The following is a 15436-nucleotide window of genomic DNA, read 5'->3' on the forward strand; positions in this document are numbered from 1 at the left end:
CTTAATCTCTCTGTGCCTCAGTTTCCTCATCTGAAGGGTGAGGATCATAGAGCCTACCTTTTGGAGTTGTGGGTTTATATTCGACATATTAGAACAGCAGCTGGCCATGTTATCTCTGTTACTGTTACACCTCACGGGGCCCACGCTGGCTCCCCACCTCCTGCCCCAGACTCTGAAGAGTCCGTCTGACACGTGACTTAGTACCCCGCCTTCTCCCATGTGGCGCCCGGCACAGCTGCACGTTCACACTGGCTGTTGCAGTGTGTTTGATTAATGTCTTTCTCCCACTAGACTTCAGGGTCCAGAAGGGCAGGACGTGCGTCAGTTTTGTCCACCGCCGGGACCACCTACTGGGTGCTCGGTCGGCGTTGCATAGCCCAGGCCGCCTCTGGATTTGCCCCTGAACGTGAGGGTCTGGGGGGGCCAGTCCCGAAGCTGGCGCGCGCTCTACGTGAACAAAGAATCGGCCTTGCGATTCCACCCGCCTGAGGCCTCCCCTCTCCTGTCTCCCACAGGCACGGACATGGCTGTCTTCTGTCTGCTGTGCGGGAAGCGGTTCCAGGCGCAGAGTGCGCTGCAGCAGCACATGGAGGTCCACGCGGGCGTGCGCAGCTACATCTGCAGCGAGTGCAACCGCACCTTCCCCAGCCACACGGCGCTCAAACGCCACCTGCGCTCACACACAGGTAGGCCAGCCCAGGTGATGGGTGCACCAGGGTCCCCGGGAGCCAGTCTCTGACTCACCTCCAACGTGGAGGTGCCAGGCTGGGTCAGCCCCCAGCCCTTCTGTGCTCAAGGGTTGAACATGGAGTGGCTTCTTGTAGTGCAGTTGACAGTCCTTCTCCCAGTCCCCTCCTGTGGCCCAGCAGTCTGCAATCTTTCCGTGCTCGGCACAGAGGATGCTCATTAAAAATGCAGCTTCTTGGGTCTCATCCTCAGAAGCTGTGATTCCGTGAGTCCAGGACGGGATCCAAACCACAGCATTAGCAGTAAGTATTCCCAGGGGATTCGGATGCAGGTGGACCCAGAATGCATGTCGAGAAGAACGGACCTGCTGGTCTCTTGCCCCACCCCTGCCTCCACACACGTGGCTGAGGTCAGCTGCGGGCTTGCAAGGGCCTGTTGAAGAAGTGGCCCCACTTTCTCCACAATAACGGGAGGCCTACACTCGGGCCCTAGCCTTGTTTAGGGAGGACAGGGAGGGTATTTGAACAAGGAGCTGTGAAATACCCCTGCTCAGCCAGTCCCGACGATCGGGTGGGAGAGGGGTTACGAGTCAAGGAGGCTTGGCCAGCTGCCCAGGTCCTGGCCACTCCCTGCCACTAGCCTCTTAAAGTTTGGAGGATGGGACACTTGGTCCCTGAGGGCCAGAGGTATTTGCTTTCCCGTAGCAGCCTTGGGTCTTTCCTTAGCAGGGGAATGGATGACTTAAATTCCTTCATTTCTCCAAGACAAAACTGAGGCTGTGCTGACTGTCGCAGGGTAAAGGAATGCCCATGTCTGGGTCTGCAGGTGTCTCTGCCTGTGCGTGTTCTGTGCTGTGTTTGCGGAGGGCAGGTCTCCATCTGGGTATGTAACAGAGTATGTGCTCGTGTCTGTTGGAGAGGGTATAAAAGTATAAAAGCCTCTGTGTGCCTCAGAGAGGAATGGCAGGTCCCCTTCTCTCTCATTCCTGAGAGTCTTGTCACAGCTCAGGGATTGAGTGCACAGGCCAGGCCTTGCCTGGGTGGCAGGCTCTGTGAATAAGGGAAGGCCGTACTTACCATGCACCGGGCTGGCCTGTCTGCCAGCTGTGGCATCCTCACCAGGCAGCTGCCTGCCTGGGCTGTCACTTCCAGACGCCCTTCTGCTCAGGGCAGTGCATTGCCCTAGCACCACCAGATTGCTCAGAACTACTTGCAACTGCTGGGATGGGACAGGGTGAGGTCCCAGAGGGTAGGGTCAAATCAGTTGGCTTCGTGAGCCTTGAAGGATCCCAACCCTGCTGAACCCACCCAGGATACACCCTGCTCTGCCTATGCCACCTTCTAAGAGCTCAGACAGCCAAATGTCACATGCCCTTGTGTCAGGCATGGCTCAGATCCGTGGGGAGGGGCTATTTCCAGAGTTCGAGAGAAGCTCTTGCTTATTCTGGGAAACAAGGAGCATGTGCGCCGCCCATGCACACACACAAACACCCATCGGTTTTCGCACCAGCGAGGCGCTGCGCACACGAGCCATATACAGGCTGTGCACACCCCACACACACAATGGCTCATTAATATTCCGTTGTTCTTGGCCCATTTGCTGCTGGGGCCGGGTGTTTAGCATCGGCAGCTGTGTTTGGTAGGTTAGTCCAGCCGCGCTCTTGGCATTGACGGATCCCTGATTCACACGGCTCATCATATAATAAACTCTCAGCTGTGCCGGAGGGAGGGGCCTGGAGGGAGGGGCCTGAGGAGCCGACGGGATGGGGCTGGGGTGGGGAGGACGACACTGGGCTTGGCCAGAGCCGGGGCAACCGCCAAGGAAGGACAGATTGGGGGTTGGGGGGTCACAGGTGCACTGTGCAGGCCAGAGGGGGCTCTAATTAGTCTCGTTTGTCCTGCACTTAATGTCAAGCTCATTAAAGAGGCTACAGAGTTAATCAACATACCACAAATTGGATTTTGAGTTCTGCAGCCAGTTTTGTGTACATTATGGCAACACTGACACGATTAACCCTCGGGGGTGAGGGTTTCAGGCCAGGTGCTCACCATGCTTCAAAATCTGGGTGGGTTGGCGACTCACTTTCTTTCTTCTAAGTTCTTTTTATTCCTTTCCCTGGGCAGACGCAGGAGATTTCCTATTTAAACTCATTTAACATGGGATCCACTTCCTAATTAAATTCATAAAAAAAAACTGATCAAACAAACCCCTCTGTCTTAACCCTTTGTTTTTTAAACTCTCGGGGCCCTCCTCTGGAGGGGAAAGGCACGGGCAACCGCCCCCCCTCGCCGCCCTCCCCTCCCGGCTGGGCGGCTGCCGATGTACGTTTTAATTACCAGCTCCGGCTGAAGTCTCACGTGGCCCCGGCTTTATTTATTTATTTATATCTTAATGAGGATACTGAATCTTTGATTAAAGTCGTAATCGTTGCTGATCTGGTAAGGAGGGGGAGTTGGATGTCAGACCAGACGGGGCTACGAGTGCAGACACACAGAGAGAGTGGCACCCGGGCACATGCGCACACAGACCGCCCCGCACTCTGTTAGACACACAGCTAATTAGTCGTGCCAGGTCTGCACGGGCCTCTGCTCCCCCTGGCTCTAGTGGGGCTGGGTTGCCAGGCAGTCCCCCTAGCTCCAGCAGTGAGGACGGGCAGGTGCAGATTTCCCCAGCAGAGAACCCTAGGACTTGGTCCATCCCCAGATCTGCACGTGGGGGACTCACCGGCCGGCCGTGCCTCTGAGCCAGGGCAGTGCCCCACGGATTGGGGTGCCCTGGGGTCAAGGGGCGGCTCTGCCCTCTGAGCCTCTCGAGTCTGATACCTCGATGGAGGCCCTGCCCCACCCCACCCCCCGTGCCTTCAGTGCTCCTTGCAAATCTCCACCCTTGGGGGGGGGGTAGGGGTCAGCCAGTGACACACCCCGGCACATCCACTCCCGACAGAGCCCTAAAAACCCTTCAAAGCCATCGGAAGAGATGAGAATTTATGTGGGTACAGGGGCCTGCCTTGGGGGCAGGGGGAGGCTTGGTTAGCGGCCTGAGGACGGGAGAGAGAGGAGAGAGTAAAATATCATTTTAAAGAGGAAGTGAAGGCGCAGGCATGTGAGTCTATAACGAGAAGGACAATTTATGCCCAGGCACGAGCGCAGTTTGACATGGGGATAATGAAAAAACGTAGGTCATTGTGGATGACTTAAACCTTCAGCAGCTGAAGAAAATGTATGAAATGCAGAGGACATTACACGGTTGGCAGCCCCGCACATCTGCAGAGGGACAAGTGAAATACAGTGGGCCATTCTTTACCATAAACTGTGGTTGTTGGAGATGCAGCCCAGAGAAATTGTAATTACAGTGACAAGACGAATCAGCGATATTTAAATATTCATGAACAAAGTCTGGGGTGATCAATCTATCTTTATTGTCTGCGCCTTCACTCCCGTAATAAATAAGTAGCTGGAGTCCTCACCTTTCATCCCCCGAGCCCCCCACTTTGGGTATAAAATGCAAGATGAGTAAATACACACCCCAACTTCTCCCACTCTGGGGATTTAAGAGCAAGATGCCCAGAAAGGAGGCTGAGGGGCCTAGATTCTAGACCTAGAAAAGACAATTCTCCCCAAGTTTCCTGTACCCAACATTTCCTGAGTATCTGTCTGGGCCATCACTGTGCCATGCACTGAGGCTATAAGGATGGATAAGGCTTGCTTCGTGCCCTTGAGGTGCTTTCATTCTAGGGGTGTGGTGGGCATGCCAGTAGACAAGAGTATATAGCATGTCAGTTAGCAGTCTGATAAGTATATAGGGTCCAGACTCAGGAACCAGACCTGAACTTGAATCCCAGCTCAACTGCTTACTCACTGTTTGACCTTGGAGATGATGTTGAAGCATCTCTGAGCATCTCATTTTTCTCATCTGTAAAATGAGAGCAATCTTTCCTTAAGATTACCATGATCACGTGATGCGATCTGTGTGGAGTTCTTAGCAGAGTCGTGAACACTCAGCAAATGTGGGCCACCTGCATGTGAGAGTGACATACAAATTATACTACTTCTAACAAAAGAACAAAATGCTAGGCGTTTCTTCTCTTTGGGGACAGAGAAAAAAGGGTAACTCATTCCACCTGGGGGACTAAAGGGAAGCTTCCAAACAGGGGTGACATTTGAGCTGGGCTTTGAAGGATGAGCAGGAGTTCAACAGGGAGAGAAGAGGAAATCAAGCAGAGGAAACAGCTGAGTAAAACAGTGGAGGAAGGAAAGAGCAGAAGGTATTTGGGGGACAATGAGAAGTTCCCTAAGTTGGAAAGATATTTTTTTTTCTGAAGGTAGGGGAGTCGAGCTGGAGTGACTTTTACCCTTGACCTAGAGGAAGGGGAGAAGAGGCAGTTTGAGAAGCAGGAGGGTAAGGTCCCAAGGCTGCTCTATTGCCATGGGGGCCTGCTTTCTGGGGACTGCTGTTCATTCCTGAACCACATGGGCTCTCTTTGCCCTGGACTGGCCCTTGCCTGCCGATGAGCACTGGGCCACGGGAGAGTCTGGACCTGTGTGAACGCGCGTACTACCTGTTCATGCTGTGGGGACCGGCAGAGGCTGTGGATCCTTAAGTCATCTTTGGGGGTGGTGGATACAGGCATTGTCATCCTGCCGAAGCACAAATGTGCCCTACTGTCCCCTGAAGAGGGGGCAGGGAGAGGCAAGGGCCTGATCCAGCCCCTTGTGTCTAACAGGTGATCACCCATACGAGTGTGAGTTCTGTGGCAGCTGCTTCCGGGACGAGAGCACACTCAAGAGCCACAAACGCATCCACACGGGCGAGAAACCCTACGAGTGCAATGGCTGCGGCAAGAAGTTCAGCCTCAAGCACCAGCTGGAGACGCACTATAGGGTGCACACAGGTACTGAGGGCCAGGGAGGGCACCTCGGCTGGCTCTGGGACCTGGTGGGGTGGGGTGGGGGCAGGAGGTCTCCCAGAGGAGCCCAAGTGAGGATGGTCCAAGGCCAAACCACAGAGAAGTCCTTTTAAGGCCTGAGTGCCATTACCTATATATCAAGGCCAAGGCAGACATTGCTAATCAATCACAGCACCCTCTCCCGTGAACGCAGACCAGCCCTCCAGACAGCCATGCCAGTAGTTCCGAGAGGAAGTGCAAGTTGATGGCTATTTGTGAGTACTGAATTAGGGTTAAGTTGGCCTGATGAGCTGAAAGTATAGGATAGGGTGGTTGCATGTTACTCAAGGGTTAGAGTAAGAATTAGGGTGCATTGAATTAGGTAATAATTATGGTCAGGAAATTGTAAAGTTAGATCGAGTTTGTTTTTGAGATTAGAGGAGCATATTTAATAACCCTTGCATATGTATAATGTTTTACTATCTCAAAGGGCCTTCACATTGTTTTCTTTTACATAAAAGAAATGTGAGCAACTGTTTTCCCTGGGGTCTGAAGACAGGACAAGTGGAAGGGACTTCCAAAATTTCCCATGTTGCGGGCAGTAGAGTATTGAATCTGGCCTGTACTTGCTTGGGAAAGCTGATTTTGCACATTTCTTCCCAACTTCAAGTTCAGTGACATCACCTGGGTTACTTAAAATTGGCCAGGGTAGGAGTATTCACAACACAGCAGTTGGCAAATGCTACCAGTCAGGGCTTTTAGGAGAGCCAGTTGTTGGGCACACAGCGCCAGCACACGGCTGGTTGGGGGAAGGTAGACACTCAAAAGGCCTCTTCTGACGATAAGAGGTGCTGGAGCCCGGCCAGCTAGGGAGCCTCCCCTGAGCAGGGGAGACGGCTGTCCTGTCCAGAGGAAGGGGGAGAGGCGACCTCAGCCAGGTCCTGCTGGCTGCCGTGGGAGGGGAGGGCTGGACAGAGGGAGCAGCGAGCTGTGCGTCGTCAGCTCTGTTTCCTCGCCTCCAGCTTGGGCCCACCAGGAGAGGATGGGCTGTTGCTGCGGACAACTACCATGACCCAGAGGATTTCCCAGAGCCCTGGGGTTTCCCTAGCCCCTTGTCGAGGATGTGACCTGGTGGTTGGATCATTAAATGCATTGGCAGTGACTATTGTAAATAGCTGGTCGATAGTTAGATCACTTTGGCTGTTCATTACTTCATTATTTGCTGGGGCCTCTGTGCAGAGGAGTATCGATGGCGAGATGGCTGGCCAGTTAATTACTGTATTGAAACAAGGTTCCCTAACATCCTCTGCTCAGCTCCAGGGCACTCCAGCCGAGGGGAGGTTGGGGTAGCAGGCGAGGGTGTGTCTGTAAACTCCCAGGTTCTTTGTCCATCGGGTCTCCCTGACCCCGGGAGGGGGGGACGGGGCGCAGGGTCCAGGACAAGTTCCCAGCGCTTTAGCAGGGTGGGTGGCTACCCCCAGAGGCAGCATGTTGGAAGGACTGTGTTCTCCAGATTTACCGGTACCCCAATCCCCACCATCTGTAGCCCTGAGAGACCTCCATCCATCTGCTCCCTCTGGATGGATTCGACCTGAAGAGCCATCCCCAGGGGCTCCCGGGGCCTTGCTCCCTCCTTTCTAGGCACTCATTTCCTTAATTAGGAAGGGCGAAGAGCATGCCTTTGGGAGAATTAACAATGGTAAGACAAGGGGCTGTGCTGGACAGTTCTGTAGCCACTAGCTACATGTACAGCCACATGTGACTGGTGGCTGCCCCTCCCTGTCCTCACTGTCTCCTGTCCCCTCCCCCAGGTGAGAAGCCCTTTGAGTGTAAACTGTGCCACCAGCGCTCCCGGGACTACTCGGCCATGATCAAGCACCTGCGGACGCACAACGGCGCCTCGCCCTACCAGTGCACCATCTGCACGGAGTACTGCCCCAGCCTGTCCTCCATGCAGAAGCACATGAAGGGCCACAAGCCCGAGGAGATCCCGCCCGACTGGAGGATAGAGAAGACTTACCTCTACCTGTGCTACGTGTGAAGGGCGCCCGGCCTGGAGCAGGGGCGGGGAGCGAAGGAAGAAGAGTTAGAGCGAGACGGAGTCGAGGAGGAAGGACTGTGGGGGAAAAAAAAAAGGAAAAGAAAAAAAAAAAAAAAAGAAGGAAACCTGATAGCTGTTTGGCCTTGGATTCTCTCTGGGGCTCCAGGTGACCTGGATGCCAAGCCACTGCCCCTTCCCTGGGTGTCTCCGCCCCCCTTTCCCGGCTGGAGGTTTGCCTGATTTTCTGGGGTGGGTGTGGTTTTGTTCACTCAGATGGTGGCCTGTTTTTCTCCTCCCTCTACCCAGACCCTCCTTTTACGTCCAGAGATGGAGGCCAGGCAGTGGGCGAGAGGTCCTCCGGCCAGAGCCAGTCTCGGCCTGCCCGCCTTCCTCCCCCTGCCCCCTCAGAAGGTGACCCGAGGGAGCGGGAGGGGGCTCCCCTACAGATGGCGGACGGCGCTGGGTCACCGGTTGGCACTCACAGGGCAGCTCTAGTTTGCTGGGGACAGACTCGGGAGGGGAAGGGCTCTCTCTCTCTTCCCCTGCTCCGTCTGTCCCTCTGCTCTGCCCCCTCCAGTGTCCCCTTGTGGCCTCTGAGAGCCTCATGGCTCCTGCCCTCTGCCCCAGCTCTTTGCTCCTAGCCTTCCCGTGGCTCCCACCCTCCAAGTCCCGGGGGCTCCCAGCCCCCCACCCCCCTCCAGTTTCCCAGTGGGAAAGCTGGGTTGGACTCCAGAGCCAGCCTCCTGAGGACACGAAACTAAATAAGTCGAACACCCCGCCCTAGGCAAGCCCAGTCATGGGCAAGATTCCTGCTGAGCTGCTTCCGAAATGGAAGAACATAACAGCTAAATATGTAATATCCTTCCAAACAGAAACCCCCACAGCCCAGCGTCAGTCCCGGGGAGAAGGAATCCATGAAGGGGTTCCTGGTCCAAGGGACAGTTGTGGATGTCTGTTTCCAAGTGGGCCCTACACCTAGAGAAACGGACGTCCTGCCCAGGGGAGGGCTAGCTGGCCGGGGAGGGGGGGAGGGGAGAAGGTGTTGAGTCACCCTGGGGACCTCAGTAGGAAAACCCAGGTCCAGAGAGTGGCATGGAATTCCTGCCTCACAGGGCCCCTCAGCCCGCAGGGAGGAGGAGGAGGAGGAGGAGGAGGAGGAGGAGGAGTTGAAAGCGCTTTGGCCTTGTGTTATGTTTTGCTTCTTTTCTGTGTCCCCTTTTAGCACATTGTACTTGAATTACCTCAGTTTTTGTGACCTCATGAGCTTTTTTAACCTCTGTATCTCTTTTTTGGTTGGGGGTGAAAGGAATGGGGAGGGCGTCCTTTTCTGTTTCTCGTATAAATTAATAGTAGTTTTTATAGACTTCAGCTGGCCGGGGCCTCCCTGTGCCCCCGGAGACTCACCTCCAGCTGGAAGGAGCTGTGTGCGGGAGCAGTTGACACTCAGGATCTGAATGTGAGGGCCGGGGGGACAGAGCAGGTGGGCAGGGAAGGGATGGTGCATGGTGTCTCAGTGTCCCCATGGGGCACTCGGGAGTCACTGTTGGCTCTGCCCGGAGTGTGGGGTCACCTGTGCCCACCATCGGATCAGCCCAAAACGCTCTGGAAAAAAATCCCACCTTTCTTCCACGGGGTTGGTCATTCGGGTTTGAGGGCATGTGCTACTGAGATCCTTGCAACTGTGCGGCCCAGCGCTGTGTGCATTGCCATTGCCAAAACTGCCCTCTCTTCGCAGCTGGCCGGGCGCGATCAGCCTGTATTCTGTTGTGTTGGGTGGGGGTGTTATTTTTCTAAAAGCTACCTCTTATGTTTGTCCAGTCGTTCTTTTGTTCCTCGCCTGCCTCTGCTGCTCTTCCCCCCAGCCCTTGCCCCAAGCTCCCCCACCTTTCCCCTAAATTTTGGAAAAGCACATTTGCAATATTCGTGTTTGCTTTGGGACGGGCGCCCTCCGTTTCATCTCATGCTTTATGTGTAAGAGTTTTTATTATTTTGTTTGTTTGTTTGTTTCTTTCCTTTCTCTCACTGAGAAAGTTGTGGCTGCGTTCTGTGATCTTATTGGGTTTTTAAAAAAGTGGTTTAGGGAAAGCGGTTTTGGGGAGAAGGATTGTGAGGAGTATAGGGGAGCTGGAGGGATGGGTGCTGCTGTGACTTCCCCCCTGTCCCTCGGCCCCGTCCCTCCTGCCCTCCCCTTCAATCTCATCCACCAAATCTGAAGGCCTTAAAAATTGTATGTTGGGGGGATGTGAATTGGGGGACTGTGTCACTAGACTGTCGATTAGGGATCATGAAGTAGGGAGGATGCTATTTTGCAACTACAATAACGACATAGTGTTTTGGAAAGGAAGAAAAAGAAGTTAAACTTGAAATATGTGACTAGAACAGTTGTCATGTCTACAATGTGAAAGGAGTGAGCTCGTGTGGGGGAGGGGCAGTCTGTAAGAAATCATTATGCACTATGGCTTCCTTGCCCCCTCCTCTGGGAAGAAGGGAGGACTAGCTGGCCCTCAGGGGACCGGTAAATCCCAGAAAACAGTATTTTTAACAGCAAGACGTCATTCAACCTGGGTGGGGAAGGAAAAGAAAAATCAAACTATTCCGTAGAACTAGCTGGCCCCCCTCCTGCCCTCCCCACTCAGCCTGGGTCCCTCCTCCCCATTCATTAAAAGCTGAGAGGGTTGAGCTAATCTTTACAAATTGTAATATTTTTGTAACATTTGTTAGTTCCTTTGTCAGTTCGAGTCCCGCAGAACCGTGCCCTTTCCTTTTGTAATGTGAATAGCAAAAAAAAAAAAAAAAAGACAAAAAATATTCACCACCACCACCACCAAAATATCCCTCTGTACGTGTGCGCGCGAGTGTGCTTTGTGTGTGCGGTTGTGTGTTAAATCATGCAGTATTGTCGTAATCTGGTGTTGCAGCATTAGATGGTACTAAGTCAGCACCTGCCTGTCCCACCCAAGCCCGAGGGCTCTGCAGATGCCAGGAGGGAGGGAGGGAGAGCTCAGGGGAGTGTGGCTTCTGAGGACACCTGCATGGGGATACCTCTATACCTGTCTGTGCTGTCACCTCCACTCTCCGTGAAGATGCCGAAATGCAGGCCAACATGCCTCTTCCCCAACTTCCCACCCACAAAGACAAAACAATTCTAAAGTTGCCAAGGCCTTTTTGGCAAGGCCTAATGGCCAGGGGGCAGGTGAGGAACTATCTGATGGCTTTAGAGGTGTCTGGAATAAAAGGGTTGGGGTGAGTAGGAGGTTGGAGGTGGCTTTCTCCCGAGGTGAGAGCTTAGTATTGTCACTCCCCTCTTCTTTTGCCATCTGGCTCCTTCTTCGGCCACCTCGCTGCCTTTAGCTGTGGTACTGCTGGCTACCCTACCTGCTACTGCCTTATCCAGCATAGCGAAACTTCTCTAGCCTGGGAAGTCCAAGCCGGTTAATAGTCCCTTTCCCATGTCCAGCTCCTGCAAGTGCGCCCCTTAATGCTTTTGGTGACATTTCCCCCTCACTCCTGCTCTTTCCCTGTTCGCTCCTTCACTCATTCAAAGCATTAAAATCCTATGTGTATATAGGATAGACAAATATATAGAGATATATATATATATATAGCAAGAGAGAGATATAAAATAGTAAATATCATTGCTGCTTTGGGCTGCTTTGGAGGAGGAGGAGGAGGCCATGAATATGGGGAAGGCAGATCTGGGCACAGGGGTGGGTAGGGAGGCTGGGGAACCCAGTGATTCAGTACAATCCAGGGATGCAACGCGGGCTTGTTTAATCTTTGTGCCTGAACAGTTTTTCCGTGTTTAGAAAAAGAAAAAAAAAAAACTGCTGCAATTTTTCACAAGTGTATGGTACCTTTCTGGATGCTTGTACAACTGCTGTGGGTGGGAGAGGACCATCAGCTCACCTCCGTATGGGGAAGTGAGCAGAGCTGTGGCAGCCTTTGGACTCTGTCCATGAGGGGTGGGGGCGGGGCAGAGTTTTTGCCGATCCCCTGGCAAGCTGGACTAGGATGAAAGCGAGGAGCACCAGGATGTAAGACAGAGAAGCAGAAGAAGATCGGTGTCTGTTGATCGTGTTTCCTAGGCCTATTCTATAGTCCTCTTGCCCCCTCCCACCCGATCGCCCCTTCCTGGAGCTTCTGCTGGCCTGGCTGGAATGGCGGCACTTACCTGGGTGTTTCGGTGGGAGGATGGGGGCCCGGACTAACCCTGTGCGGTGGGACCGACGGGTAGAGCAAGAAGGCAGAGATGGCCGAGAGAGGGGCACAGGAGAACCAGGGAGGTTGGGTCAGGGGAAAGGGTGGGGAGAAAGGGGCGCAGGCCCCGCAGGCCAGGCAGCCAGCAGCTGCGGCCTCCCCGGGCCCTTGGCATCCCACTTCGCAGACAGGGTACCGGCCTCCCGGTGTGTATCATAGTATTTGTTCACATAGTGTTATGCATGATCTTCGTAAGGTTAAGAAGCCGTGGTGGTGCACCATGACATCCGACCCATATATATAAAGATAAATATATATATATGTATGTAAATTATAGCACTGAGGGCCCTGCTGCCCTGCTGGACCAAGCAAATCTAAGCCTCTTTGGTTTGGGTATTATGTTTTGTTTTTGTTATTTGTTTGTTTTTGTGGCTTGTCTTATGTCGTGACAGCACAAGTGCCAGTCGGATTGCTCTGTATTACAGAATAGTGTTTTTTAATTCATTGATGTTCTAGTTAATGTCTACCTCAGCACCTCCTCTTAGCCTAATTTTAGGAGGTTGCCCAATTTTGTTTCTTCAATTTTACTGGTTACTTTTTTGTACAAATCAATCTCTCTCCCCACCCCCCACCCCTCTTTCCTTCTCTCTCCCTCTCCCCCCTGCCCTCCCCTCCCCCCATTTCTGTCCGTTCCACTTTCTCCCTCTCTCCTTCCTCTCGCCCCGACTCCTGCCCCACCCCAGCCTGCTCCCCAAAGTCGTGCTTGGCAGTCCTCATCTGTTCTAGTTCCGAAGCAGTTCACTCGAAGTTGTGCGGTCCTGGTTGCAGCTTTCCGCATCTGCCTTCGTTTCGTGTAGATTGATGCGTTTCTTTGTAATTTCAGTGTTTCTGACAAGATTTAAAAAAAAAAAAAAGAAAGAAGAAAAAAAAACGAAAAAAAAATGAATTTACTGCTGCAGGTTTTTTTCTCTCTCCATGTGTCACTAAGTGAAGTTTGTGCCTTCTATAGCAAAGAGAATATTTTTTACATCCTACTAACAGTAGATTTTTTTGTAGTGAACATTTTTTGTATTTTTATTTATAAGTCTCATAAGAAAAATAGCAATGTTCAGTTGTATACCTTGAATCTGCAGTTAGAAGAGAATAAAGTTAATTCAGTTGTCTCTGGCTCGAAGTGTCTCCCCCATTTTGTTTTCTGAGGCATTCTGTCTTTTCTGCCTTTTCTTGGGTGGGCAGCGTGGTAGAGGAACTCACATTTCTGTCTCAGGACAGGGCAAGAGAAAGCTCCGTGTCACACCCATTCAGCCTTTATTTATGCGGCACTTTCAGGCCACATTTATAAGGCACATACCCACTCAATAACGTATTTTTCTAATACCTTTTAGTTTAAGAAATTGTTAAATACATTAATATCATTTGATCCTTGGTATGACGTGCCAGGTATGCGTTTGCTCGTTACTCACTCAGCAAGACTACCTCGTAGCAGTTACTGCTGTCGGCAGTGGGAAAACAGCAAGGGACAAAACAGACAGACCCTTGCCCCCCAGACAGACCCAGACTCATGCCCCAGCGTGGAGCTGGCACGCTGGCAGGCCGCCGGGCCAGAACCCACTTGCCGTGTTGGGATAACTCACTCGGGATCACACAGCTGGTGAGCCGCAGTGAGAACTTAACACGCACATCTCCCGATACCAGGATGCCCAAAGCTTACTCTTACTCTTTACACTCATGACTTATTCCTAGCAGCTAAGCAAACTTTGGAAATTTCTCAACACAAAGCTTCCACCCATGTAAAGGTCCCTGGGTCTGTGGCACCAACAGCTGTTGAGAAAGGAGACTGGAGCTGCTGGCCTTGTGCAGGGAGGGCTCGGGTGGGAGGTAGAGTCACAAGAACAGAACATCACCCAGAACAGAATAAAGGGTTTCCACACTCCCTGGCACAGCACCTGCCAACCCCGGTCTCATCGCCCTGTCCCTGGGCCAAGGCCTCTTCTCCGGCCCTTTCTCCTTTCCTCTTGCTGGGGATGGGAGCATTTGTAGCCACCAGTTCCACCCCACCTTAAGCATGGCGCTCGGCGCTTCTGCCTGCGGCCATCCCAGCTGCCTGTCTCTGACCCAAATGGTCCATGTCCTCACCAAGATCTAGGGGACACAAGCCATGATCGCAGCAGTGGGTCACTCCAGCGTGACAAACCCGTGCCAAGCATCAGAGCTGACCTCCCTGCATTAGTGGGAGTCACTGGGAACCATCACTGTGTGCTGTCCCCGCCTGAGTGCAGTCTGCCCGGCCAGCCCGCCAGGTGGGGGGTGGCCGAGGCCAAGGGCCAGGTCTGTCTGACCGTGGGGTGCTGAGCTGAGAACCACCTGGAGCTACAGTTAACTTGGAGGACAACCTTCCTAGGAAGAGGAACAGCCGTGGCACAGTGGCCTCCAGCAGCAAGAAGTCGGGTTCTCTGTCTGCACTTTCTCCTCTCCTTGCTCTCTGCTCTTCTCTGTTTCTCCCCAGCATTCCTCCCTCCTCTGGTCTGTCTTCCTCTCTCCCAATCTTCTCCTTTCTACTCCTCTCCGCTCCTTCCTTTCCCCGCCGTTATTTCTCTTGACGTTTCCTTTTGCTTCTCTGTCCCATGTCATTGTCCCTCTTCTCATATTTCTCATCTTGGAAAATAATCCTTGTCCAGAATTCTGTTTGTTTTGATTTGGAGTGGCTGCGTCCGCTCGCACACACCATCCGACTCTCTCTGCACACACACACACACACACACACACACACACATGCACACACACATAACACGCACACACATACACACGCACACACACGCTGCCCTCCGCCTCGCCCATCCCCCAGCGCCCTTCCCCTCCCTCGGGCCTCAGCTTTCTCTTGACAGATGGGAGGGCAGCAAGCACTCCCTCTTTAAAACAACATTTAATCGCCGTTTTCTGTTCTTGGACATCAAAGCCGGGGCTTAGGCGCTGCGCTGGGGTCGTGGCGGCCCTGGCTCTGGGGGAGAGGAGGTGACTGAATAGGGGCTGGGCTGAATGGGCTTTGTGTGACCGCGGGCCCTGCCAGCTTTACGTGCTCTTTGACCCAGATATGATCTCATGGAGAGAAAGGGGCCCTGGCCCAGCCAGCCTGAGAACGCTCCGCCGTGGCCTGCCTCCACCCCGCCTCCCTCCCCAGGACGAGCGGCCGCCCCCTGGCCCTGGCAACGGTGGGCAGTCTCCTCCAGGACAGGGCTCGCCACCAGGGCACGCTTCTGGGATCAGAGGAGGGGATGGGCAGCCAGGGCGGGGGCTGGGAAGGTGTAATGCGCTGCGGGGGGCTACAGGATGTGCTCCGGGAACATTGAGCAGGAGCTCCCCACAGGCGTGCCGCCCTTACCGGGCGCTCTTGGCCAAGGCTGCTCAGGTTCAGGTAGCGCTTGGGTCCCATTCGTAGCTCTCCTCCCTGTGTTTCTGCAGGGGCCACTGTCCTACCAGCTCAGCAATGGGAAGCTGAGGCGCAGAGCCAGCAGATGCTTGCTAGCAGCCCAAGTGAGTCGTGGCAGGTGGGGAGAGGGAGATGGCAAGCCAGGCCCAAGGCCGTCTCCATCCACCCAGCACTGCCTTCCCACCTAGCTGCCCGGACA

The 15436-nt window shown here is 53.6% G+C and overlaps 1 protein-coding gene across 2 annotated transcripts in view; it reads left to right on the forward strand.

Annotated features, from left to right (window-relative positions):
• Positions 1–12978, forward strand: part of ZBTB16 (zinc finger and BTB domain containing 16) — a 182372-nt gene extending 169394 nt beyond the window's left edge. For both annotated transcript variants that reach the window (XM_012748013.3, XM_012748012.3), the window contains exons 5-7: positions 516–686; positions 5411–5578; positions 7384–12978. In XM_012748013.3, coding sequence (XP_012603467.1) covers positions 516–686; positions 5411–5578; positions 7384–7613 — 569 coding nt within the window. In that variant the 3' untranslated portion in view covers positions 7614–12978. The remainder of the gene's footprint in view (positions 1–515; positions 687–5410; positions 5579–7383) is intronic.
• Positions 12979–15436: the final 2458 nt, after the last annotated feature.

The sequence above is a fragment of the Microcebus murinus genome, chromosome 4 (genome assembly GCF_040939455.1).
Source record: "Microcebus murinus isolate Inina chromosome 4, M.murinus_Inina_mat1.0, whole genome shotgun sequence".
Lineage (NCBI taxonomy): Eukaryota > Metazoa > Chordata > Mammalia > Primates > Cheirogaleidae > Microcebus > Microcebus murinus.